Source organism: Chamaea fasciata, unplaced genomic scaffold, assembly GCF_029207755.1.
Source record: "Chamaea fasciata isolate MVZ Bird 193981 ecotype frontalis unplaced genomic scaffold, bChaFas1.0.hap1 SCAF_1, whole genome shotgun sequence".
NCBI lineage: Eukaryota > Metazoa > Chordata > Aves > Passeriformes > Sylviidae > Chamaea > Chamaea fasciata.
In genome coordinates, this window is record NW_027094086.1 from 83,928,088 (window position 1) to 83,955,259 (window position 27,172).

The 27,172-nt window shown below is 39.2% G+C and overlaps 1 protein-coding gene across 6 annotated transcripts in view; it reads left to right on the forward strand.

Moving 5' to 3' along the window:
• Positions 1 to 27,172, forward strand: part of GMDS (GDP-mannose 4,6-dehydratase) — a 418,193-nt gene that overhangs the window by 181,300 nt on the left and 209,721 nt on the right. For 5 of the 6 annotated variants that reach the window (XM_066187065.1, XM_066187072.1, XM_066187111.1 and 2 more), the window contains exon 7: positions 1,139 to 1,266. In XM_066187065.1, coding sequence (XP_066043162.1) covers positions 1,139 to 1,266 — 128 coding nt within the window. Of the gene's footprint in view, positions 1 to 1,138; positions 1,267 to 10,774; positions 10,861 to 27,172 lie in introns of all 6 variants that reach the window. The other variant, XM_066187101.1, reaches the window with a different exon arrangement.

Here is a 27,172-nt window from a genome sequence, read left to right on the forward strand (position 1 = left end):
GGAAAGCTAGTAGTCTGAAAAAGACGTTTCACGTTATTTAATTATGTTGCAGCAACCTGCTGTTTGTTTGACAAGAACAAAACATATAGAGATACATATCTGAAGAGCAGAGTTCCTTAAGGAAAAAAACTACATGTATGCATTGAATGTATAAGCTACTTTGAAACTTTTGAAATTTGTTAAAAGCATTTTACAACTACAGACATTTTCACTAACTCTCTTGTTTTTCATTTGGAGGAGGTATCATCTGTCACCGTTTAATCATATCTTTTTTTAGCTATTAAAAAGGCATGTAATTTTAATTTTTGTGGCTCATTAGTGTGCAAATGCCATTGGGCTTGTTTAGCCTAAACTCCTGGTCTAAATTCAAATCCTTCTGCTTTTGAGGAGACGATGACCACCTTTTAGAAACAGAGCCATCATAATCTGAAAATCAAGATCTGAAAATAAGTAACAAAGAATATTGTTTAAAGCAACTCCACTGGAAGCAGAAATGGATACACAAATTTCCCAGAGAAAATACAATGAACAGCATACTGAAATATGGTAAAATAGAGTACAGTCTTTTACTGAAAAAGTTGAAATCACAATTTCATGATCTAATTGAACCTGAGGTACAAAGAATCCCAAACAACTAGAAAAGTAGAATGTATTTAGCCATTACAGTTCTTTGGAGAATAAGTAGTATTTGCATAGTCTCATTTTTTTTTAATAATAAACACATTTATTTAGATATATGCATTCCTTGAAACAAGAAATTAAAAAAGGAAAAAAGAAATGGCAATAGAAAACTTGAGGGTGGTCTAAGATGTCTGTCTTCTTTATGTAACCTTTTGCATTTTGTGTTTAAGAACTGACATTCCAAATGATTTTCTTTGGCTTTATGCCTGGAATGAATACTGAGGCAGCAAATTAGGAATGCTTAAGAAGTCCCACAAAGAAAGATGTTTGCTGTGAAACTGCAACTAATGTGACACTTGGACTGGAAGCTTCTTAGCTTGCTCAAATGATAAAAGATGGCATGCAAGGGGACTGAGTGAAGACTGAAAGTGCCGTGTGCTGAGCTGTACAAGGTGTCTCCTGTGGTCAGCTATCTGCCACTGTGGCTATGCTACACTACCTTTTATTTGTGTTCCAGGGGCTAACTTTGTCACTCGGAAGATTAGCCGGTCAGTAGCAAAGATTCACCTTGGGCAGCTGGATTGTTTCAGCCTGGGCAATCTCGATGCCAAGAGAGACTGGGGCCATGCCAGAGACTACGTTGAGGTAAGCTGTGGGATGTTTTCAGAATCATCTTTGTGGAGGGGAAAATACTTATATTGCTGTAACTTCAGGTTATGGTCCACAGGGGGCTATCTCAAGATTTTTTTTTTCTTTTTTTTTTTTTTTCCTATTGAGGTCTGTTAACTTTGTTTTGCTCTTGACTTCAGATTAGGGAATTTAGTAACACAGCAGTCTACCCCAGGCATGACCTGAACAGAAAAATAAATCTTTGGGTTTACATTCTTTGCCTGAATTCCTGGGGAAGGGGTCTGACTACAATGTGTATCTATTTTAGAGTATTTCTTCTATTCTTTTGACAAATTTTATGACCAGTATTAAGATTTCAGCAAGATGCAGTATGACCTGAAGTGAAAGATCTTGCTGGAGGTTGGTGACCTTTTTTTAATAAGGCAAAAAATAGGTCTATATTAATGATCAAAGGCATCTTTGGTTATACATTATAAAGAAGCATCACAACATAGTTGTGATGGCAGGTATTGGAACACAAAAGCCTGCATTTAGTGTTTGAAATGTTTGTGTAGTCAGGATTTGTTTCTAATTTTATTCTACCCATCTGCTTAAGCAGACAAACAAATAATACCCCTGTATTGTATTACAAGGAGACATGAATGACCATGTAGGAAATATTGTCTTTTCCCCAGGAGATTTTTGTCCCCATTTCGGTGCTTAAAGATTTCCTGTGGTCATTGGACTATTTCTGTCTTTTAATAATTCCTTGCTGGGAAACCGGATTTGACTTCACCATTCATTGATGTAGTTTAAAAAGATGACGACTGTTTGTTTTGGTTTTCTTTATTAAAAAATAAGAGGCAAAAGTCTGATTTTTATCATAAATTGAGACTTTAAATGTAGAGTAAAAGTTGAGCTCTCAAATCTTCTTTATGATCAAAAAGAGCAAGAAAGCAGAATCTTAATACCTCTATAAACTGATGTGCTGGATGACATTAAAAAAAAGGTAGACAGCCATCTTGCCTTGGTATTAAAAGGGTTACATCAAGCAACTGAAGAAGGTGGGTTTTGGCAGCCAGCTATAAATGAAGTTGTCTTTGGTTCTGTGCTGCATTTGCATGTGAGATGCTAAGGGCACCATGAATGCAATGACTGTTCCTCCATGGCTATGGTTTTATGTTTGTGGCTACAACATTGGTTGAAGCAGTGAAACCAGTAAACCATCCCAGTTATCTTTTTAATGCATAAAACTGTGGTCATGAGTGATCATAAAATGAGTTACCAAGTCTCAACTGAAAGGAAGTAAAAGGTAAGTCAAATAAAATGATCAGTTGCATGAACAAAATGAAAATAATTTGTTAACAGGTATTGGATATTTCATAAAGACTTCAGCTCTCTCATTCCAACAGAAATTGCACTAGGTCATAAATCATGGGATGAATCCTGAAGTCTTCTTCCCTAAGAGCAATCCTAAGTAACTCTTGTGCCTTCTGGCTTAGGCCCTTGTCCTGTGTTCACAGAATCACAGGATGGGTCAGGATGGTAGGTACCACAGTGACTCATCTGGTCCAGTCTTCCTGCTCAGGCAGGATCATCCTAGAGATCATTTATCGGAATTGTGTCCAGACAGTTCTTGCATACCTCCAGTGAGGGCAAATCCACAATCTCTCTGGGCAATCTGTAGCAGTGCTCAGTCACCTGCACGGTAAAGAAGTCCTTCCTCACATTCAGGCACAACTTCCTGTGTGTCAATTGCTTCTCTGCCTCTTTTCCTGTTGCTTGGCACCTCCAAGAGCCTGGATCCATCCTCTTGATGCTCCCATCAGATACTGATAGACAATGATTCATCCCCTCTCTTCTGGAGGCTGAACAGGCCCAGCTCCCTCAGCCTATCGAGGCTATCTTTCAACCCTTAAAAATCAAGAGGTCTATCCAGAAGGATGACTAGCTTTCAAGGCCTTTGGCCTCCAGAAGGAATGTAGTTTTCTGAGGTCTATGGAACAAACACATGTTTTTTGTGCAAGTAACATTCCAGGCCTTTCAGCTACACATCTTGGACCTGTCCCAAAATCTTCTGGAAAGAATTCCTCACTAAAATATAGTTCATCTTGAGTATTTCTCATCCCAGAGAGGTACCCCTTCAGATGATGGGAGAGTTATTATCAATTCTCTAATTCCCTGAGTATTGTGGAAATGTGGTTACAGGCAGCCTTCTAATGGCTAAAAGATAGGGTAACTTTAAACTGGAAATAAACTATTATTTGAGGCTTTAATGGACTGGAAAGTAGGGCTTAGAGATTTAACGTTGTTCAAATAAATACATAATAAGTTAGAAAGCATGATCATATTTACAAGCATTTTGGGAGCTTCCTTAAGCATATGGCTGAACACATAGGGATATATCTTATCCTCTCTATATGTAGCTTTAAATCCCATCGATATTAATACAAGTAACACATGTGCATATAGACTAGACCATGTACTGTGTTTTCTTCCTTCTTATTTCCTTATTTGGGATAATAATAAAACCATAAATACATTCCTTTTTGTTGTTCTGTGAAATATTATGGGTCAATTCCTGATCTCATGAAAGCTTATGAGCAAACTCGCATTGACTTCATGGAGAGACAGTATCCTTTGTGTGTTGGACTTGAGAATATCTGGTGGTTACAAAGCACCTGCAGTGTTCATGACTCTTGAGCTTTGGTTGTGTGAGTTCATTTGACAGCCACTGTGATTTTGGGCAGACTTCTTTGTGTACAGTAAAGCATGGAAGTGTGTGCCTGCACTGAAGCATGTAGGTGCCCATCATCGAGGGATGGGTTGAGGGTAGCTTTAGTAGCAGATGATTCAGAAGTTTGAGGTTTAAACATAGGTTCATATCAGTGGAGAACTTTGATTAGGATTTTGACCTGGCACTTGAACTGCCACCTGCAGGAACAGGGTACAATAGCATTGTGCTGGTGAATGAAAACTGGGAAGTCCAACTCACTGGAAAGAAAGGATTCAATTCAGTGTTTGAAGAGAACAGGATAGAAATAAGTAGACATTGAAAATTTCTGGTGAGGGATTATAATTTTTAAACTAAATTTAGTAACTCTTGACATACTGGCAGAAATTGTTGCTGCCTCCTGCTCTCCCTTTCTCCATTATTTACTCCGCTGTGATCCAGCACAAGTCTCGTGAGATTGCATTAGAGATGATGATCAATGCCACTGAGTTGGAACGAGGGCAAAGCAATATATCAGTGCTATTGACGTATGAATCTTCTGTGTACTATTTTGCTTTGTGAGGATAACGTACCCTTTATTTGTTGCAGACTATCTGCAGGGTATTTTCAATTATTAGCACAATAGCAAGCCATAAGAGTACTGAGTACAGTACTGAGCACTGAGTACAGAGGAAGAATCACCCTTCTAGCCACATATTGCTGGTACAGACCAGGATGCCATTGGCCTTGCTCTGTAGACCACCAGCCTCCATTAAACAGCTGAGGCTTTTTCTGGCTTTCCTTCAGTTTCCTCTTTATCACCTGCTAACGCTCAGGTTCTCTTCTGCAACTGCACTGCCCATACCTCAGTGTTGTACAAACAGTAGAAATACTGCGCTGATGAAAGCTTGGAAAAGCCCCTCAATCTTGATTTTACAAAACTAAAAGAATGAGTCAAAGGTAGCAGTTTAAATAGTCTTTAGGTATTCATAGAAGATCAGAAATATTTTCTCTTGCCTTGAATAGAAATCTAGCAGTACGTCAAGCAATAATTACAGAGGACTCATAATTGGGTCATAATTGGCTCCAATTCAATTAATTACATGTCTAGTCAAAAGTTTAAAATTAGGTGTGTGCCTGCATTCATGGTGAAATCAGGATGCATTTGATATTTAGAAACTATGGGAATTGGCTCCCATTAATTTATATTTAAATAATGTAAAAGAAAACAATCAGAGCAAAAGAGAACTGTTTATAAATAAGTAATATAGTAATTTATTGTACAGTCCAACCAAGCATATTAAGAAACAGTGAAACTGCTTAAAGAGAGAATTTTCCATCTTACTTTCTTTTTAATTGGTTCTGGTGCTGATTCATACATTAATTTCTTGTGCACTTAATCATATGTGGTTAAATGCACAAGAAAATACACAGTCATTTTATTGTCTTAGACCATTTTGCACATGTGGAAATTTAGATAGTAAAATGTAATCTTTGTTTCAATCTCTAGTCAGCATCACTTGGTCTTTTATTCATGATTTTTCTACTTACTATTCTAATAGGCAGAAACTGACCCTTGGAAACAACTGCTACCACTGCTGTTGTGGGAAAGCCCTTCTTGTATGTTTGTGTATATGTTTAAATATAAAAACTCTTGCCAGACAGAATTATTTAGAATTTTACTTTACTATTGTGCATAAGAAAAGGAGTCAGCCAGCAAGAGTATTGGCCGAGGCATTTCTACTTCTTTTGTTATTTTCTTGTAGTGTTAAGGTTGCATTGTCTTTTGGGGTAACATTTTACCTTAGTCTGCTAAGACTTAAAGTTTTTTTCTGAGTAATCATTACACCCTCCCAGCTGAATTCTTGTTTGTGAGAGTCTTGCTTTGTTGAGGACTGTTGTTTATAACACGAAAGTCAGTTGTATCTGTCTGTGTAACTATCAATACCTCATGAACTTCTGAGATTGGCTCATGAACTCAAGGCATGTTTCGAAGTGTAGATTAACCTTTGTATGGACTGAAGTGAAAAATGCTTTTCCTTTTTTACTGATTAGGTTTTATGTAAAAAGTCAATATCTTCTCATAAAAGTGAAGAAATAATTTTAAACCCTCAGTGACGGGCTTGTTTCAGTATGAGTGTATAGACATCCAGGTAAAGTGTATTTTCTGTATTTCCAAGTACATAGAACTTTTTCTTTCTATCAGCTTGTCTGAGGTGGCATAACTAATGCTCTATTAAGCCAAACTGATCTTCAAATTAAATCAAATCTGCTCCAGTTGAGGTGATTATGCACTAAACTGCTTCCATCGAGGTGAAATAATTGTGAGAGCATCAGGACTTGTGAAAACCTTTAGGAGAAAAGCTTGATAGGCTGTGCTCCTTTGGAACTACTACTGAACATTCAGAAAACTCTTGACAGGTACTTGCTGAAGCAGTACCTTTTCTAGAAGCATGTGTATCAAAGACAATGAGACAATGAGCATTCCATCCTTGATTCTTTCTAATAGCTTAAAAATCTTTAATGTAGAACTAAGTCTCATGCTGAAATGTTTTTGAGAAAGCAACATCTTCCCACAGGAAGTATGCTCTTGCCAAGGGCAGAATACTTTTTGATTTCCTCATGTAAATATTTAGGACTTGTGGAGATAGGTGTCCAGGATCAAGGAAGTGACATTTGACCACAGTAATATGTTCAATCATCCATCCAAATAATGACCCAGTTCTCAGGATACAATACAGCCAGTATAAGTGGTTAGAGCACAGTCTCAGCTGGTTTCAAATCAAAGATGTGAAGTTGACCCAGAACTGATCCACAGGCACTGGCACTGCAATACAGGCACTTCTTCATGACACAAAAGAGTTCTGGAGTAGCAGATCCCAGAAGTAATGATAGTCTTCTCTCTGACTGAGAGAAGGCAAAAGACATAGATAAGTGGATGTCCAAGGTCAATTCATGGCATCATTATTTTAGTTAATTATTTGTACGTGTTGCACCTCAACTGAAATATTCCAACCCTATGAAAAGAGCTTGCCTTGATATGAAGTGGTAGGTGGTGTCACTGGCCACCAAACAGGTGTCTCCCGCCCCATGACTCTCATACAGAATCAAAATAAAATTCTGTTACACACTGATGTAATTCCTCTCTCTTTATTGCTGTCCAGGTAGGCTCCATCAGGCTCCCTCAGCTCTATAGGGCATCTGTGGCCCCACTTGACTTCTGGCTTCAGAAACCACTCTTTTATTTCTCTGGTTTTAGTTGCAAACTTCAGAGTGGGACTGAAGACCATTTTCCCCAAGGCTATATCTGTGCAGGGCCAAAATGAACTGCCACAAATTATGAGCATATAGTGAAGCTCTTCTCAGTGTACATTTCTTCTCCATTCTCCCATACAAGCAGAGAAAAAGTTGAAATTTAAACAATTATGTTTTCTTTCCATTCAAGCATGATTTGGTGCCAGCAAAATGTAGGTATAATTCTCAAACATCTTCTTTCAGATTTTGAAAATACGGGCAAAGTTTGCCTTATGAAGAGAGAACATGTTTCAGAATAACCATGATAGTGAAAGTTTTCTCTTTTAATGCTAAATAAAGGCTTACATTTTGGTAAATAAGACTGCAACTAAAAGACCATATAATGCATTTCTTTCAGTGCATGTAATTTAGATTAGACTTCTTGACTATTAGAAATAGTTGCAATTCTCAGAAGAGCAACACACTATCATCTTAATTTTACTCATGTGGATGATGTCTACACTAAAGAAAAACAAACCCAAACCAAGTCTATTGTGGTTTTTGAGATGCTGAAGTCTGCAAATAATATGATTCTAAATAACTACAGCATAACTGAGAAACCTGAACACCCTTTATTCATGTGCGCATGCACACACATATGCACCCTGTATAAAATGTGTGCATGCGAATGTATGTTTGTGTGCATGGATGATTTTGGTGGAAATTACTTTCAATTTCATGTCGTTTGAGAGGCTCATTACTGTGCTGTTTTTTTCTTTAAGTTGGAGATGATTGATAATAAGAGATCGTACAAGAAATTAAGTAGTTTGTTGCAATCGACGTGAATGATCTCCATAGTTAAAACATAAAAATGAGGCAAGAAAAGGTTCTTAATTACAATATGTAGGTGTTCTGTCTAATACACATCATATGGCATTGATTTCCAGCAGTGGTGCACTGTAAGTCCAACTGTAAGTGTTGTTGGTGTTAGACCTTTCAGAATACTCTCCTGATCTATTTCAGAACTGTAGCATCATTTTCCCCTTTTTATTTTCTAGCAGACATATTTTCTGTGAGGGAAACACATATGTAAATAAATATTTTTTCTTGTTTACAGAGATTTTCCTTTAACTTTCTTTTTCAGCACTTTCATGTTTGACCTATTAGTGTTTTTAGGCTTTACAAAGCCAGAAAAAAGTGCTTTCCTCAGCGAAACCATCTGGTTTAGTTTCCTGTGCCTCAGCAATGATACGTGTATTATTATCAAGGCCACCCTGGTGGTTTTCTGAGTGGTCTTGTTGCAGCGGTGGTCTTTCAATTCAATTGGAGTGATGGAAAGGTTAGACTAAGGCTTCTTTCAAATATAAGGTTTCCAAATTGATAAATTATGTATTGTTGTCATATTTCCGACACTGACCTATTTTGCCGTTGTGGCTTGAATGAAGTATCTCTTCTATCAAATAACACAATTACAAGAGACCTCCTGACAAATTCTGCTTTTGCAGCTTGTTCTTCCTGAGAATACCACATTAAGGCACTTTGCATAAATAACTGTAAATGTATGCTGTGTTCCTATGATTTTAGTTTTCTGCTCTGACTGTCGACGTGTGAAAGCCCAGATAAAATTATGACAGGGTCCATATTTGGGAGCTATCCTTTCATGTGTTCTAAGGCCTGTAGAAAGCATATGGGTGTCAGCAGAGAGGGTACTTAATGCAGATAATGCACCATCATTGAGTCCACCTCTGCTGCAGGACAAGGTGGTGGTGGCAGTATAGCACCAGGGTGAAAACAAGCCAGCCTTTAAAAAAAAAAAGGCTGTTCCACCTTCCTGTCAGACTTGTGATTTTAACCTGGGGTAACTCCAGATGAGACTGTGGGAAAGAGATGAATCTCATGAGGGAGATGGGATTGCCTGGACCTAGGAGTGAATGCACCAGACAGCCTGTCCAGTGCTGCCGCCATGCCTGGAGGGAAACCACCACACCCATCACGGGATGGAGTGTGTTCACCATAGACTTCACAAAATTTAACAGCAAAGGTCTCACACGTCTCTCCTCAGTGCTTGTAAATCAGGATTTTACCTTTTTTTTTTTTTATTGTAGTCTGCCTGAAGTTTATGAATTGGGCAAGTTTAAGGCAAACATGAAGGAAATGTTCTCCTAAACATTCTCTAGGCTTCTGCCTGCAAAATTTCAAACTCTTACTCTACAACAAGAAAACGGCTAGCTCATGGAAAAAATATTGACGTTTAATACAAATGAAATGTATTTTTTAATTAGTTGTATCACTTCAATTGACATTTTCCCTTCCTTTCTTTGCTCTTTTTCCGATGGGGGGGGGGGGGGGGGGGAAGGAATAAAAAATCAACCAGGTGTGCCCACGTTTGAACTCAGAATTATTTTTCAGTCAGTTGGCATTTGGCAACATTTTAAAATATGGGAAGCAGCATCTTTTATTGGTAAATGTTAGGCAACATTAATAACAGGTACTGCTACCAGCCCCACCTGTAATAACCCAGATAGTTTCTCTTTATTAACTAATCTATGATTTATAGATTTATTTGAAGCTTAGAATAGTGTACCACATTTTGAGAAATCGCTATAGCATAGTTAGTTTGAATTTTAATAAGGGGAAAAAAAATCCCTTAAAACAGATCATTAAAATTTAATGACGACATTTTTAAAACCCTATAATGGTTCAATTTACACTGGAAGTCAAAAATAGTTAATGGTGTTGTTATGTCTGTGTGGTAACATCCTCACTATACAATAATTGTTTTCATTTGAAATCAAGCCAGTAAAACATCACAAGCAATGCATTCCCAGAAACAAAGTTTTTAGTCCTCCAACTTCAGATCATTTCACTGAAAGAAGTTTCAGATAGATTAAAACGTCAGGGCTCACTTTTATTTTACACTAGCTGTTAATATTCTGTGCATTATTGAGAAGATTGGTTGTCAGCAGAATGACTGTTCTTTCCTGATCTGGGTATGGAAAAAAACCCCACACTTTTTTGGGGGGTTTGTTTTTTTGAATAGGAAACATTCCCCAAACCCACAGGGTGCACTTAATACGCCACTTTTAGTTATAGCAGAAATACTTGAATTTTAGCTGTAGGTGTTTTTGGATGAAGCCTTGACCTAACAACCAACATTAATGATCCAAAGATAGAGCAGCTGAACTTTCCAGTTGGCTTTCTTTGGCCCATTTTAAGCTTTCCCTGGAGATGGCTGACTTGGTTAGCAAGTTAAGGATGTGAAGAAAGCTTACTGTCTAGTAGTAAGCTTGATTTCATTCTCTCTTCCTCTCAAAATTGACATGATTTCTGCAACGAGAGCATTGTGTGTTTCCTCAGCAATGACCAGCATTGCATTTGCAAGGTGAGTGAGCAACATTGGTGTTTTCTTGTCCCCTCTTCACAGCCAGCTTGGCAGTGTGACTGGGATGGATTTGCCTGTGGCCATCAAAGAGGAGAATAAAGGAAAAGTAGGGCCCTGGCAGCAGGTTCCTTCAAACCTTCCCAGTGCTTCCTGCACTGAAGGAAGGTCGAGTCTGACAGGAACCAAGCAGTTGTCCTTCCTCACACACCCTGCAGGTCTGCAGCTCAGTTCCTGGTGTGAGCAGCCTCAGCAGCCATTCCATTACCTCTAGTGGAATAAGGATTTCAGCGGTGCTTCTGACGTGAGTAGGCCCACACATCTGCTTCCACATTTTCTGTTTGGCAGTGGGATTAAAAGGATTTCTGGTATTGCATTTGAGGAAGAAAATCCGGGGATCCGTAACTGTTCATATGAAATGTTGCCTCTCTGCAAGGAGGACTTAGTAGGGTTTTTTTTGTAGAATTGAATGCAGTCCAAGCACATTTGCTTACTCTTTAGCTTTGCTCCTAATAATAAGATGTATACATTTTAGAAGCTGATTTTTTTAGTGCAAGTTGTGCATTATTATTTCCTTATCTAGAAATGGGTTGGATTTTTTTTTTTATATCAAATGGTTTTCCTTCTTGTATGTACACTTACACAACAGATTTCTTTAAGAAGCAGCAAATTGCATTAGTAGAGCATGAACTCCTGCCTTAACCTCTATCAAGTGAGATGTTACTCTACACAGTAATAGTTTATCACGACAACCCTAATGGTCTAATACAAGGCACACATGTTGCTTTTGACATAATGAAAAGTTGGCACAAATCATATGATCTTGCTGCACTGTGCTTTATGTTACAAGAAAAAGTAATGCTCTGTGTTGCTAATGCAGTATATTTCTTATGCAGTACAGGCACATTTCCCCCTTCCTATTAATTTATTGTGCTGCATTTATTTCCAGACCAACATTACTTTTCCATGTCTGGTGGGAATTTCTCTCTTCGTCTGAGGTGTTTTAAATTCAACAAGCATAAGGTTTTTAATATAACATGTTCATTTTAAAGGGGAAGTAAGGGGAAAATATTTTGTATAGCCTTTTCATTTTACTGCCAGTATTATTACTGATATCCAAGGTAGATACATACTAAAAACACTGCAGGTTTAAAACTGTTTGTCTCCCAGATTACAAGCAGATCTTGGAATACTGGAAAGGTATCAGAAGGCATGAGATAGAATGGTATTCCCCACTGCTCTGATATTTGCATGTTTCATGTTTATGTTAATTTGATAATTATTTCATTATAACTTTCTTTCTTCATTATAATTTTAATTTTATAATTGTTTTATTTCAGCCCATAACACCTTGTGACTCACATGCCCTACCCTTATCCAAGACACTGCTGAACGTATCTTTCTGAGTTGATAATACTGGTAGCAGGAGTGATACTGGGTTGCAAGGAGGAGCCTGCTATACAGCAGGGCTCTGCTGTGTTCTGTTTTCTGGGAATGCCAAAGTGCAGCACTAAGGAGCTTCCCTTCCAAGGGGAAAGGGACCCCCCTTGGGAACCTTTTCCAGGCTAACTAGTGCCTATCTCTAGGAGAACCCTTTTTATTTTTTTTTCTTTTTAAAGTATTTTAAGAACAGGTAGTAGCAATTTAGAACTGCTGTTGGTTGGTGCTTTGTGCAAGTTCCTATGGTCTGAGCAAGCTTAATGTAACACTGTAATGTTAGGGAGGGCATTTTAATGGCATCTTAAAAATGTATGTGTGCTATTTTAGAAAATGTATTATTTATCCAGGTATCCATAAAAGGTAAGGACATGTGTGAAGTGCTCAAGCCCCAGGAGGACCGTAGGGCTGTGTGTTCCCTCATTGCCCCCTTGGAAAACCCGAGGAGCAGCATTGCTGAAAACCAGCTGCAGGAACTGGTTTGGAGTGAAATCTTCTAATACTAATGTGATTATTGGCTTTAGTGGGACTTCATTCACTGTTTCTTACATCTGTGCACAGGCAGGCCAGTCGAAGAGAAAGAGACTCTGTGCCTGCCCAGAGTTACACAGTACACCTGTGATAGGACAGCCGCACTTTGCCTCTAAAAGTGACCTCAGGAGACAGTAAAATGCCATTTAACACATTACCAATAAAACCAGGAAGCATAATAAAGAGTTTTCACCTGGCCTGCCCAGTGCCAGTTTTCAGTCTCAAGTTTGACAGAATGATGGAATTGGTGCATATCTGCCCACTCCTTGTAATTAAATAAATTAGACTTTCCTCAAAGAAGGCCTTTTTGTTGCTGGTGTTCGTAAGGTCACATCTAAAGAAAGGCAGTGTAAAACCAACAGGCACATGTGTAAAGGTATAACTTGCAAAAGAAGTTTGAATAAAAAGTCCGCCCAAACTGAAAGTAAATCAATCATCATTCTTGCCACAATAATTTTGGAATAATTACATTAAAAAACTGTTAATAATAGCAGAATCATGCACATTTTACATTTACTTTTAGAATACACTAAAGTCAAGAGAAACAAGGCTCCGTTCCCTTGGCTTTATTTATTCATGTGAGGTTTGGACAGAAACTGTGTCATGAAATTGCATGCTGATGATAGGCAATTAGTTGTGCTGATTTGAGCAGCCTGATCATTTTAATACAATGTGTCGTAAATATTTCAAGTCAAGGAAGAAAAATCCAAATTCTGAAATCATTATCTTAAAAATGTCTTGGATAGTTTTTTATTTTCTGGAGCAGCCTGCAAAAAAGTTGACTCCTAACCAAGCTGATAGTTTTATTAGAAGCATCTTAAAGTGATCCTTTTTGCTTAGATATGGACTTTTGCTGGGATATTGGTTCATATAAAGTCTCCTTAAGTGAAACAGTCCAACTTGTCACTGCAGACTCTATCTGTGTTGGTTTTAGAAAGTACTGCTGGAGTTTACAGTGTTACTACACTTTTTTGGAAGGAAAAATCACACACACTTTTCTATTTCATGAAGGAGATAGAAGCTGGAAAATAAGACTGTCTTTAAGCAAGGATAAACAGCTCAGGATGAAAACTAAGATCTGCATTCCCACCCAGAACCAACTCCCCAGCAGCTAAAAGAAGCACTGCCTGGCAGAAAAAAAGCAAGTTTACACTCAGGGGTACCACAGCTGATGGAAATAACACTGCATCCTCATGTTGGGGGGAATGTGAGAGCAATACAAGGTGGGGAATAAGACCCCAGTTTTTAGGGGAATGCTCTGCTGTCATCACCTGCTCTCGGGCCAAAGTGAGCCACTAGCTACCACTCTGCTTGATTCTGCCCGTGAAAGTATCCTGAAATTCTTTAGCCTGAATGGGTCAAAAAAACATGCATAGAAAGTAGCAAGCATATGCATTAGGTGTTGATGATTTGTTTTTTTTACAGATTGAACAGAGGTGAGGGAAAGGATGTGCTCGGTAGACAAGTTTGACTTGAGCATTGTACTTAACAATAATTAGACTTCTACTCCTGAAACTAAAAGGAGCAGGATCCCATTTACTGCCTTATGAATATTCTGTATTTCTGCAGAATTAGTAGTTTTGTGTTGGACACACAGAGCCAGCTCTGCCCACTTGGTTAGGAAAGAAGACAGCAAATGCAGGTTCCCTGTGTAACCTCCCAGCACAAATAGGCCTGTCAGCCTACTGCTGCTAAAATAATCTTTTTACAGATGATAAAACTAGTCACTAGTGATGCAGATTAGATTGAGAACACCCCTGCAGTTGTTTCTAATTAGCAGAAGACCCAAGTCATCTTAAACTTTAAATCCTACTGCTTACCTGCATGGTGGCAAAGCACACAGCTGGACTGTGGCCTTAAATTACACAGGCATCAGATCAATCATGTACAGCAGAGCTTTCTTCCAGATTTCACCCTGAAACCTAAAAATTAACACATAGATGCCTTTTTATTAGTGTCTTCAGTCTCTTGGTTGTAATCTTTTTTAAGATGATGCATATATTTTCATAACCAATTTGTGTCCTTTTCTGCTTTGTGACAGCGCAAATGCGCAGAAGCAAGCCTGCATGTGTGTGCATGCATTGCTGCTCCTTCTGTCTTGTGTTACAGGGAATAACAGGAGGGCAAAAAAGATTTGTCCTCCAAGGCTGTGTGTGGGGACTGTTGAGGTAGCATCTGAGGTGTTACTGAAATTTTAATAGCAGCTGGTGCCCAGTCTTTTACAAAAGCATCCTTTTCTACTAAATGTTTGTTAGGCACCAAAGCCTGATAGATGTCTGGAAATATAAAGTACCAGTTTTTTTTACACTGAAAATTTTTTTGGTTTTCAGTTGCTGGAACTTCATTTTTTTTCTTCTCTTTTAATAGAGCCACAAATCCCCATAGTTAGAGGAGAAAAAACACAAAAGAGTCTGAATTTCAGTTGGTGGGAAGAAAATACAAGAAGGGGATACATAAGGGCATTTGAATTTTTAGCAAAAATACTTAAAGGAAAACAATAAAATTACTTGTTTCTATTAGAATTTTCAAGATGCTGAGTTCCTTTGCAATGTACACAGAACAGGAATTAATTGGAAGTAGCTACAATAATAGTCAGAAAAAACTTGCCAAGTTGTCTGTTCAACAGAATTTGAATTAAAACAGAACAAGAAGAGGGCCTAAGAGAACAGGTTTGCCCACAGAAACAGCAAAGATTTATACCTTGAGCAGATTGGATTTGTTATTCAGTGGCTCCTGTTACTGTGGTGTTTGTCACTTTGTTTAGATGAACAGTTTGGCTCTGGCTGCCTTTGTTCCCACTGTCCAGAAGACTTGGCACGTTTCATGTCATGCACGGTGTGGTTTGAGAGGGGGACCTGCAGAAGGACATCCACCCTAGGAGAGCTGGCAGACAATAGCAGAACATCCTTTTCTTTGGAAGAGACTCATCAGGAAAGCATTGGTCCTGCCTCTCTGTATTTAGCTGAATGCAGATGAGAGGCATGATTAACATTAATGAGTGACCAGGGATTTATTGTTTACTTAGAGATAAGGCATGAGCTTCCTTCGTTGGCACGTTCTGCCAAATCATTTGATGCTAGTTCACTGAGTCTTTTATTATTTGTTGTTGCTCATTTCGATAGTGGTAGTTGTTGCTTTAAGTGATTTCTTTCACCAAAAATCTTTTCATCAGTTGTGCTTATTTTATTTAATTTTTATTGTAAGTTGTCTGAGCTGTTTGTCATTTGGTCCACAGTACTCTGGAGGTCCTTTACGTGCATCACATGTTCTGCATCCAACAGTGCTTTTTCTGTTCAGTTCTTGCCCTCCTCCCCAAAGCTGAAATAAATCAAAGTAGGTTGAGACTCAGTCGCAATAAATCAAGACCTGTCCAAAACTGGAGCCTGCCCAGTCAAAATGTCATAGCTTGGCTTTCACTGAGGATTAATTAAAGGCCTGATATAAAGCCCAGATGTGCTTCAGGAGAGTAACAAACTGCCTGGTGGTGGCTATGCTAAAAACCAAGTCTCCCCATGAATCTGCCCACCCAAGAACATGGAGGAGGAGGATAAGGCTGAGGAAAAGGGAGGAAGGGAGGGGAGGGGAGGAAAGGAGTAAACTGAATCAAGCATGATTTTATAGCATCTATGTTGGCAGAAAACAAGACAAGCTCTATGCTGGAGCACCTCTGAAAAAAATACAAAGCCTGCATGTGTAGATCTCTAACAGCCTCAGAGAACATAATCGTTAAAATGTTCAGCATTTTAGGAGTGGGATGAAACTAACATAGTGAGTGAACTTTTGCACTTTTTATGGTCAAATATATATATAGGTACATATGTGTGTGTGTGTGTGTGTATATATATATATATACACTTTTTATGGTCATATATATATAGGTACATATGTGTGTGTGTGTGTGTGTATATATATATACACACTTTTTATGGTCATATATATATAGGTACATACGTGTGTGTGTGTGTGTGTGCGTGTGTATGTGGCCTGCCCAGTGACTGAGCTTGCTCAGTGCCTGTTTTACATAAAATTCCTGAAACTCATCTCTACTAAAATAGTTTATTTGAAGATTCCTGTGGCTCTGATAGTGACAGATACGGAAATACACGTTTCTAAATTCAGTATATTTAAATATAAATATATAAAATACACTTAATGTACATGCTGCTTTGCATTACGGCCTTTGCAAAACTCCAACTTTTGAACAGTGTGCATGAAATGACCCCTTTAAAAAAAGACAGGCATTTAAGGAGTGTTGCAGATCAGTTGTGGGACACAATATATGGTTATTCTCACTCTCTTTTGCAGGCACAGAAATACAATTTCCTGGGGGGAAAGAGAAATTAAAATAATAGCACCTCATTGTTTGTCTTGAATTAAATGATTTCCTGAATAAGATTAGTCCAACATTTAATGTCATAATTGGTTTCATTTTCTTTGAATTTGCTGCATGCAAGTAAGGAGTATGATGATGAGATGCTATGATGAGATGCAGTGTTAAATTTTCATAGACCTGGGTCAGTGGTTCTGGGATGGCAGGAGAGATCTGCCGAGCAGCACTGCCCTCTGCTCTTCAGTCTGATGTAGTGAGTCACAGTTTATGCAGCAGTCAGTTTTGATGCCCTGGCTATTTCTAGGTATGGGATGTTTCTAAGCACGTGTATGTGATAGATTAGTGTATTCATTTACTTCTATATCTTCTTGGAGGCATGACATCTTTTCTAGTCTAACCTCTGCCCAGATTAAATGAATGTCACCTTGCAAAATAGGCAGAAAAGCAGGAGATAAGGAACTGGACAAGAGGTGTAGATTAATGTCTTATTTCTGCAGAATGTGAGCCAAGAATATATCAGTTTCTTGTTAAGGCCCCAAGAAGGTCTGATGAAAGCCAGGGCTTGAGGGAAGTTTGGTCTCAGGCTTCCCAGTCCTGCTGCCTCTGTGGCTTGTCCTTTCTGCACATGGTAGATCCGTGTTCATGCCACCTTGGCAAAGCAGAACCATGGCAAGCCTTGGCTGTGACACGTACATCAGATGGCTGGTGAGTAGCAGGTTTTGCTCTTCAGCAGTCCCTCCTCCTGTGCAGTGAGGAAAAGCCTACTACCTGAACCTGATACCTTCCTCTGCTGAGTCATTGTGCCTCAGAGAAATTTGCTGTGCTGGGTGGGTCACTCTCCTCCATAGGTCACCAAAAGACAGATTATGCTACGTTGCCTCGTGCATGGTCGTGTCTCTAAAGGAACCCTCAACATAACTGGAGACACCTTCAGTGTCCCTGCTCATTTCCCAAGACTTTGCTGCAGCCCCTTCGTGTTTTCTGCTGTCTTGATTTTCACACGCTGTCTTGATTTTCGCGTTTTTCATTTGGTTCATCAGACTTAACCTACTGTCCTCCTCATACCCTGCTTTCAGTAGTAGTTCCATTGTAATTCTGGTCTCTTCCATGTTCCCAGATGATGTGTTCACCATACCTGTTTTAGATGGCAGACCCTTCATGGATCTCACTACTATTGCTGCAACTATTGCCACTAGTTGCAGGTGCTAAAAGAGTAAGTATGCCATGAGTCTTAATTGGTGGTTCTCTGAGGAGAAGGTCCCTGTCAAGTTGCAGTGGTTGTTAATTTCAGGGTGCAGCAGGAATGGAGCTGCACCATGAGGTTGACAGGCTGTGCACTGACAGTGACCCCAGCCCAGGCAATGCCCTCATCAGCCAGGGTACAGTCCTGCAGTGTCTGAGCTGGATGGGCAGAGAGGGGGGAAAGGTAACAAGGTCTCACCAGCAGCCCCAGCCAGGGCAAGGTGATGAAGCAAGTTTGGAGTTCATCCAGAGTTCCAGTCAGGAGCAACAGAAGGGACTGGACATCATCTCCAGAGAGAGTGAATGAACCAGTATATCAGGGAACAGGATGGGGCCAATGTATGCCTACAACACAGCTCAGGCAAGATTTGAGTGTCTGGGTCTGGATCAAAATGGAGCCCCTGGACCTAGGGGTGGAGAGAGCCATGACAGTATGCTGTCAGGGCAAGAAGGGAAAAGGGGGAAGCTTCTTGTGGAGGACTTGTTCAGGGAAGGAAGTGAAGGAACCACCACCACAGTACATTTGGTTTAGCTAAGCAATAATAAAACGTAACTGGAGGTAGAAGGGGAAAGGTCTGGAGTTTCATTTTAATTAAAGTAGGGGGTTGACCTACTTAACACCAAATTACAGTGTTTGTGTGCCCCAGCCTATTGGGTGGTGGAGAGAAGCCCTGTGCCTGCGTTCCCTCTGGAGACAAGGAGGCAATGTGCCTTGTGGGGCTGCTTGCCTCTGGGAACAATGGTTGGCTTTTAGGCCCCGGTGCTCCAGTTCCCTTCTGCTCTCAGGGGCTACTGTAAACTCATGTTTGGGAATGCATTACTGTGTGTGGGAAAGCCTGGACCAGAAAGCACTGGAGAAGAGATACTTAGGGCTTGCACAAGGAGCCAGGTTTTGTGACAGCCAACCTGCAGAGCTTTACAAGAGAGAAACATGTACAAGAAGCTTTGCTATGGTCTCTCCTCATGGCTGTATCATTTTTAGTCTGTAATTTCCTATAAAATTTCACTGTAGGTTTAAATTTAGCAAAGCTCATCAAAGTCTGTGAACTTCTTAAGATTCTTGTTTGTAACAAATTTTAACCAAGTTCAGCCTTTGAGCCAGGATTAGAAAACACTGAGAAAGCTCTGCTAAATTTAAAAATCTGCTTTAGTTTTAAATGTCTTTGCAAGCTGTTACTTCTGGACACAAACTATGCCTTTGCTCTGTGTGAGTGTAAAGGGGGGGGGGGGGGGAGTGAGATTTAAAAGGCTAAATGGTTAAAATTTGACAATTAGCTACTGTACATGATCAGGAGCTTCCCCAGCTTTCCCCTCAACCCATGTTTTCTTTATCTCCTGGGTGGTCCCTATGATCCCTGTCCATTCTTCTGAGATCCCATCCCCCCCCTTTTCCTCATCTTTGCCCTCCCTGTAAAGGAGGCCCTCTCATCGCAGTCATCCTCCTTCCTGCTGGGAAGGCTGAGACCCCTCTGGGAGGCAGCCAGGGATGTTCTTTATTTCATACTTGCAGAACTAAAGAGAGATGAGCAGTACAGAAGAAAAGATGACAGCTTTCTAGTGTGAGAAATAATGCTGAATCTTGAACTTCCCAATGCTGAGTCCAGGTGAACAGCACAAGGAGGGCATCCTGGTTGTCAGGGGTGCTGGGTGGCTTGTCTTAGCATTTTTAGAAATAAATCTTTTCTTCCTTCGAGAACTGGCAATTCAGTTGATGCAAGTCAATCCCATTCAAACCAGTAGAATTATGCTAATTTATGATGGCTGCATAGCTCTCTAGAGTAAGGTAGATGCAGAACCATTAACCTAAAGGTGGACAGTTTTCCATATCCTGTTTGAATGGTTATTAGCCTGGATGGTGTTTCTCTGTGAGGCAGACAGACAGACAAGGATGTTGTGTGTACTGTGCAACTATTTGTCTTCATGGTAAGACTCTATAAAACTGGAGCTTTACATCAAGCTGCACTTACTGCTCAAGAGATCTGCCTCACTTAAATCAGCATAATTTTAATAGAACAGTACTTCCTCCCATCTCCCCTGCAGCCTTGAAGCAGTTAGGTCTGTGTAAAGACATGGTAGCAGACCTTGTCCTGGGCATACCCAGGCCAAACTTCTTGGAAGATGCATTATTGACTTCTGTTACAGCCACTGAGGAAGAATTTGGCAGGGCTGAAAGCAGAAACGAATTCTTCTCATTCTCTCATCAGGGTCTCGATGACATTATGCCCAACTGTTCCTGTTGACTTGAAAACCCGTGGGAAGGCATTGCCTGAGGGGTTATTTTAGCCAGTAAGGGTAGTAATAATGTGATTTTTAGAAGGTGTAAGTAGTGCCACAGAATGGAAATTGCTTGGTATAACTTACATTCATCTTGAAACCACAGTGAGTGTGTGTGTCTCAGCTCTGTTGGGTCAGTAAGAGTGTTAAAGGCTATCTCTTTTATCTTTGCTTCAGACTTTATACAACTCCATACAACTTTATGCAGCAACAGCATGAACATCATAAATATATGCGTGATGGCACCTTAACTTGAAAATGTGCAAATTGAAAAATTTTACTTGAAGTGAAAATGTCTCATGATACTTATTTCCCCATTTCCTTGCCATTGAACACAGCAGTATTGGTGTCAAATGCTTATAACTGTAGTAATTAAGGAATTAATGGCTTACAGGACTTCAGTGTAATGTGATCAGTCAATTACTTGGCCTATGGTGTCTCTGAACTTTTCACTGTGTAAGATATTATACTGTATTTGCTTAATTATGGAGTAATCCTTGGTCCAGTTTCCTGGAACAATACAAACAGCCTTTTCTTCTCTCCATGTGTTCCTGGTTTACAGCCTAACTTGGAAACGATCTGTGTTTGTGAACTTTTGTTTCACTTCACACTGGGGTCCAATTCCAGCATATTTCTTATTTGATTTTTGTTTTGAAAATGTGCTCCATTGTCAGCTCAATGGGCATTTTGTTGAAATCTCATCCTAGAGTTTCATCTCACTGGATAAAGATTGAAAAAAATATTGATTTTGTTATATAAAAATGTTAATAGTGTTGTATTTGTTTTCCCCATTTTACTTTAAAACTCTTTGTGGAGGTTGTAGATTTCATGTTATCTTCAACTCAAATTTCTTACATTTCTGTTAGAGTTTGGGCAAAACCAAAATCCTGCATCTGACTAGGCCTGTCTTCAAAGCAGATCAGGGTGCAGCAACTTTTTGTATTCAGTGCCTTGGTCCTATTTAAGAAGACAAGGTTAAATTTCTATCCAACATGTCGGGATACAACTCTGGGTCTAAGGCCTCAATATTGTCTCTTCCTTTGCAACCTCTTAAACTGTGTAAGAGAGGGTGAAGGGGATTGTCTGAATTATTATGGATAATTCTTTTTGAAGATAAATTTGAACTGAAAGATATTTTAAATGGTTTTTTGTATTTGAAAAGTACTGCTTCTATTAAAGTTCAAGGACTCATCTAATATTTTTATGGTCTGGGTATATTTTGAAAAAACAAAGTAATTGGAAAATGTTGGATGTGCTGTAACCACCATCTGCCCCTGTCTTAAAAAATGTGCATCGTTCCATACACACATTTCAAATGATCCATCATATAACATCACTTACTACAGTACTTCATTCATGTAGGTGTTAGTTTTTGTGTGCAAAAGGTCAAATTTTTTCAAATTTAATTCTGAATGCCTGAGTTTTATAACAACTAGCTTTTCTTTGAAGTTGGAATATATATATTAATATAATAATTCATCATTAGCTGGAGGGAAGAATGAAAAAAAAAATCACGTTCCTGCTCCAAATCATGTTGACTGAGGTCTTTTGGTTGGTTGTTCTTATTTCTAACAACAGAATTCCATGTAAGTATGATCTGTGTTAAAATCTGTAGAAATAAGGTTACTCCACAGCCCTAGAACACTTCTTTCCTTAAAAAGAAGAGCATTTTAAATGTCAAAGTTGGGAAGGATGAAAAAAAGTAGTTAAATATTTGTCCAATATGCCACATTTTAAAAAATTAACGTAAGCTTGAAGTTAGCTCTTGGTATTGGTTGTGCTAATTCTTTATAAATCCATTTAAAATGCATGCTAGATCTGGAACATTTTTTTAGGTCCAAAGAGTATCAGTATCAAATTAGAAATACAATATCTGAGTTTTTTCCCTTGACTTCTGGGAGCTGAGTGGGTGGTGAGGAGTCCCTTCTTTGCAATAATGTTTTTACTAGGAGAAATTTAGCAACAGTTTAGAGAAGGTAACTCAGACAGAGAAAGAGAAGCTTGTCAATGCATTTCATTTGATTGTAATGCATTTTATATATAAAAAAAATTCCTTTCAAAACAGAGAAGTGATGAAAATTAGCAGGGGTGAAATAATGAAACATATAGGGATTAGAAAAATTATACAAGTAGATCTGTTAACTTAGTTTAAATTTAGTAACTTGGCTTCTTAAATTTGTTTCAGAAATTTTACATGATGTTGCCTGTTCATATCATTATAAATAGGAGTCCCTTGGTACTTCCATTACCAGGGAATGTTTTCTTGCATTTTTAACCTAACACAGAAAATAGGGAAAAAAGATAAAAATACCCCACTCGCTTTTTGACAAGTGATATTGGAGCCCCAGTGTAAAATTTTACACAGAATTTAGCCTGAGTTCATATCCTGTTTGCAACATGTAATGTAATTTTTTAACATGTAAGTTATTAGCATATGTAGTTAGTGTTCAATAAACAATCAAGGTCCTTGGCTGTGCCCAGGATTTGCCCGTAGGGGTAGCAAAGGAAGGGGTAGCAGCATCTTTCTGTTTGCAGTGGTGCTTTCAGGCTGGCTTCAGTTCTGCACCACTCCCAAGTTGCTTTAGGCCCCTGGACTCATTTCCAGTAGCCAGGGGATACAGGTATCAGGTATGGACTACTTCTCCCTCCTTCCCTTCCTTCCAGGCACTGTGTGTCTTCCAGAAGATGGGGAGGACAGTGATGCTGCTCAGAGGTCTCTGTGATGCCAGGAAACTCTCCTTTTTGTGTTTAAGATTTGTTCAGCAGTTTTTCTGTCTGGTTTGCAGGGCTGTGGAAGTTGATGCTCTATATGCTTATTGTGTAGTGGTTGGGTTTATTTATTTTTGGGTGGGTTTTTTTGTAAACTGATAGAAAGTAGTGAGGATGAAATGCTAATTTACCATTGGCACAGAAGATCTGGCAGTTAGCTCAGTTCAACAAGCCACCAGAAAAGGGTTCCTTGCTGGATAAAACCTACTCAACTATTCTGTCTTGGAAAGCAGTGCAGTCCTTTCCAAAAACCAGAAAGGTGGGCCAGACCAAACATTTCTGCACTGTTATTTGGGCCATGGCACACGCTGATGGGCCTGCATATGGAGGTTCCAGTTTTGGCAAAATTTGTATTTGGCTCAAGTTATTAAAATTTCCATTTCTTTTGACTGGATTTTAATCAGGGAAAGAAAATTTGAAATTCACAGCATGCAAACATGTGGAAACTGCAGTAGCAGTTACTGCAAGCTCCCAGTGCAAATTTATACACTCCTGCACCTGAGCTTTCAGTCCCACAGTCCCCACAACACATGACCTACATGGAAAGGCTGTTGGGAAGAAACATGCAGCGTGTCCGTTTTGGGCTTTATGCACTGGGATGCATTTAAACTGATTAGGGGTTCACTTAGGATGCTACAGCCACAAAATCTGGATCATCACACAGAGCTGTCCTGGGGACAGGTTTTCTTCTCAGCTGCATCCTTCTCATCTCAGAACAGAGATCTGTACTCTTCAGAACACAAAGAAAAATGTCTGGTAGCCTCTTCCTAGATATATTTGATTGAGAGCTAGGTATAGAAGAGTTTCAATCAGGGGATCCCCAAATGTACAAAAGCCAGTCTAGAATGCTCTGCTCTTCTAGAAAATTTGTATGAAAACTTCAGAACTGAATTGGAGGTAGCGGGAGGTGTAAAGTTTTAGAAGCACTTATTGCTACCTTCAGGCAGGTAACAGTGACCATAGGAGCCAATCAATGCAACAAATATGTCTGCAGAGACCCTAAGAAATAATTTTCTTTTTCCTTCCTGCCCACAGCTAAAACCTCGAGCAACAACTCAGTGTATAAATGACACATTTCCATTGAGAAACAAAATAAAATGAAGACATTTTAAGTTTTGCCCATTCCTAACTGCAATATGTTTTGCATGCATAGTATGACCCAATTTATTTGATTAAATTACTATTCCAGATTACAGCCTGCCGCAATATCTGTGGAGTATCCATTCCATACTTGCAGCATTTTAATTTCTGATGTGATGCCAACTTGCAAGGAGTTTGCTGAGCTGCTGCTATGGCTCATGATGCCTGCAACTCACTCAGTCCCTGTGCCCCCAGCAAATTTTCAACTACTATATCAGCAAAGACGTCACTAAACAGACACATAAATTATGTATCTATTTCCAGATACACTGTAGGCATCTCTATTGAGACTGGCTTTGTAGAAACTGACTTTCCTGTGACTGGAACTTGGGTTGGGATGGTGATGAATAATATCAAGGTAAAGATTACTGTGGAGTGATGGAAAATTTGATTTCTCCCATCATCACGTTCATAATATTATGACTCACAGTTGGAAGGGGCAGGGGGTGGGGAGGAGGGTAGTGGCACCTCTTGGCAAGAAGAGAGGAGAAACTGGCAAACCATTGCCCCACCCTAAAAAGCTCTCACACTTGAGCACAAAATGGCAAAAAATACTGGTTTCTCTGGGATTTTGCCTCAACAAATGTGACCGAGAACATCTGATCCCTGAGCAGATTTTTCAGGAGAGTTTTCTCTACTTTAAAAATGCTGTGACCACCAAAGGGAGTGCTGTAGATCAGGTATAAGAAATGTCTGAGCAAGATATATATAATTCAGTCTTCAGTTTTGGTTTTCATGGAAAACCATGTTTGTGTAAAATGGACACAATCTGGGTGCCTTACAGAGGTGGTTGCAAAGCAAAGCTTACTAGCAATGGTAGTTAAGATGCAAAGTGTCACATTAGTAGGCATTATTATAGCTACTTACAGGTACTGTTATTCTGGAGGCACATGTACAAATTTGCAGGATTTCAAAAACTACATTACAAGACCTTGTAATGGAAGGAAAGGTTAGAAGTAATGCGGATTATAATTCATAGGGAAACTGTGAAAGCCAAATGGCTTTTACGGCAGATTTAATTATATCAGTGACATAGCTCCAGCTTTTCAGGAATATGAAGGTTCACTATTTCATTCAATAAGAATTGGGGTAAAAAACCAAAACATAACCAAAAAAACAACATACCCCCTGCCCCAAAAACTAGACCAAAACAACAACAAAAAAAAACCCCTCCACAAATAAACCAAATCCTCCCAAAGAAATTTAGTATTCCAGTTCTGAAATCAGCCACTTTGTAATACTCTTGGTAGCATTTCTTTCTTTGCAAAAGGTCCCAAACTAGAGTAGAGAGTGTAAGTAAAATATTATTCTAGTTAATTGTGATATTAATACTTACAAAGTTAATCAATATCTCTCCAAAATAAGGTAGTCCACAACTTCTTTGCATTGCAGTGAAGAGAATATTGGCAAGAAGGATGAAAGGGCATGTTTATTTTTCTCTAGGTATCTGCTGATTGGTTAATTAAGTATTTTCATCAGCTGAAGTGACCTCCGTATTTGGGCTGCATATTGGTTTATACTGGATTTCCCGTAGCAGTGACTTTGTCCTGCATTGACGTCAGGTTACAGAAATCAAACCTGCCCCATCTATCCATTCATAAGCCTGGCTTCTTATCGGGTGGAGTAGTTGTACATCCTCTGACATATGTACCTTTGGCAGGGAAATAAAGCTGAGCTTAGCTGGTCCTGCTAGCCCAAAGTTCCTGCTTTGTTAAAAGGTTCATAGCAGGTCAGGTATTTTTCAGTATATTTTTAAAAGCCTGGTTCAGCTAATTTAATTTCTGTTCATTAATGCCTCCCTCCTTGCCCCCCTTCAGAATAAATGGCCCTTCACAGGAATCCAATTTAGCTTCAATATACCTTATTCACACTGCCTTTTATTGCAAGCCACAGTTCAGCCAGCTGTAAGATTGCCCAGCTGCCTCAGGTTTCCCAATTTAGCCCTGGAAACGATTTCAGCATGGCTAAAACTTTTCACAGGCCAATTTGGAAACAGGATTCAACTTGGGAAAAATGCCCTCAGAATGGCCACTGAAAGCAAAATAAAAACGAAAAAAAACCAAAAAACAAGCCCTGTACACACACACACAAAGAAAAGTGGGTTGTGACGAGATCTGGCTGAGGATCTTTTTTTTTTCCTGGGGTTAAAAGGATGTGTATGGACTATGTTGCAGAAGTTGAAAATCAGTTCTTAGCCTTGCACTTCTGCTACCCTCTGAGGGACTTCTCTTCTTGGCCTGGGCTTAATTGCAGCACTGATATAAACAAGGGGCTTAGTGTGAAACTCTGTACAGGCAGCTGTAGGTGAACTGGCAGTGAAGACCAGGATTGAGTTTAGTATTGAGGCAAAATCACTTGGTTTTATCTGGGAGCAATAGTAGGAAAGAAAAAAATACTGTTTGCAGCTGTGTGGTGAAAATGCATGTCTAATCAAAGAAGTCCAAGGCATCAAATGTTCATGTTTACATGGCTCAGGGTAAAAAAGAGTAACACTTCCAGGTCTTAAACACCACTGAACTTGAAGCTATGAACAGAGGTCCTGCCATTAGATCTGAGTTGTATTTTACAGAGTCCATGTGTGTGCAGCTCAACAAAGGGTTGATTAAGCATGGATTTATTGTTGCACTTTTATAGAAAACCTTAGCATGTCTTGGAGTTTATAGAGACAGACATGTTAATGAAAGCCCTTTGGCAAGCCTAGAATTCCAAAATAGGCAACACTCAGAGTCTGGTCTTGCAACTAAGAAAGCATGCATATACACTGTGATTATCTAAATATTTTTTGATCCTGTATATAGATCACAATAATTAGGGAGCAGAGCATGAGGCTTATTTGCCCACATAACACTTTGTCCAGTTAACCGTACTTGTATTTAAGAAAACAGGTTTATTT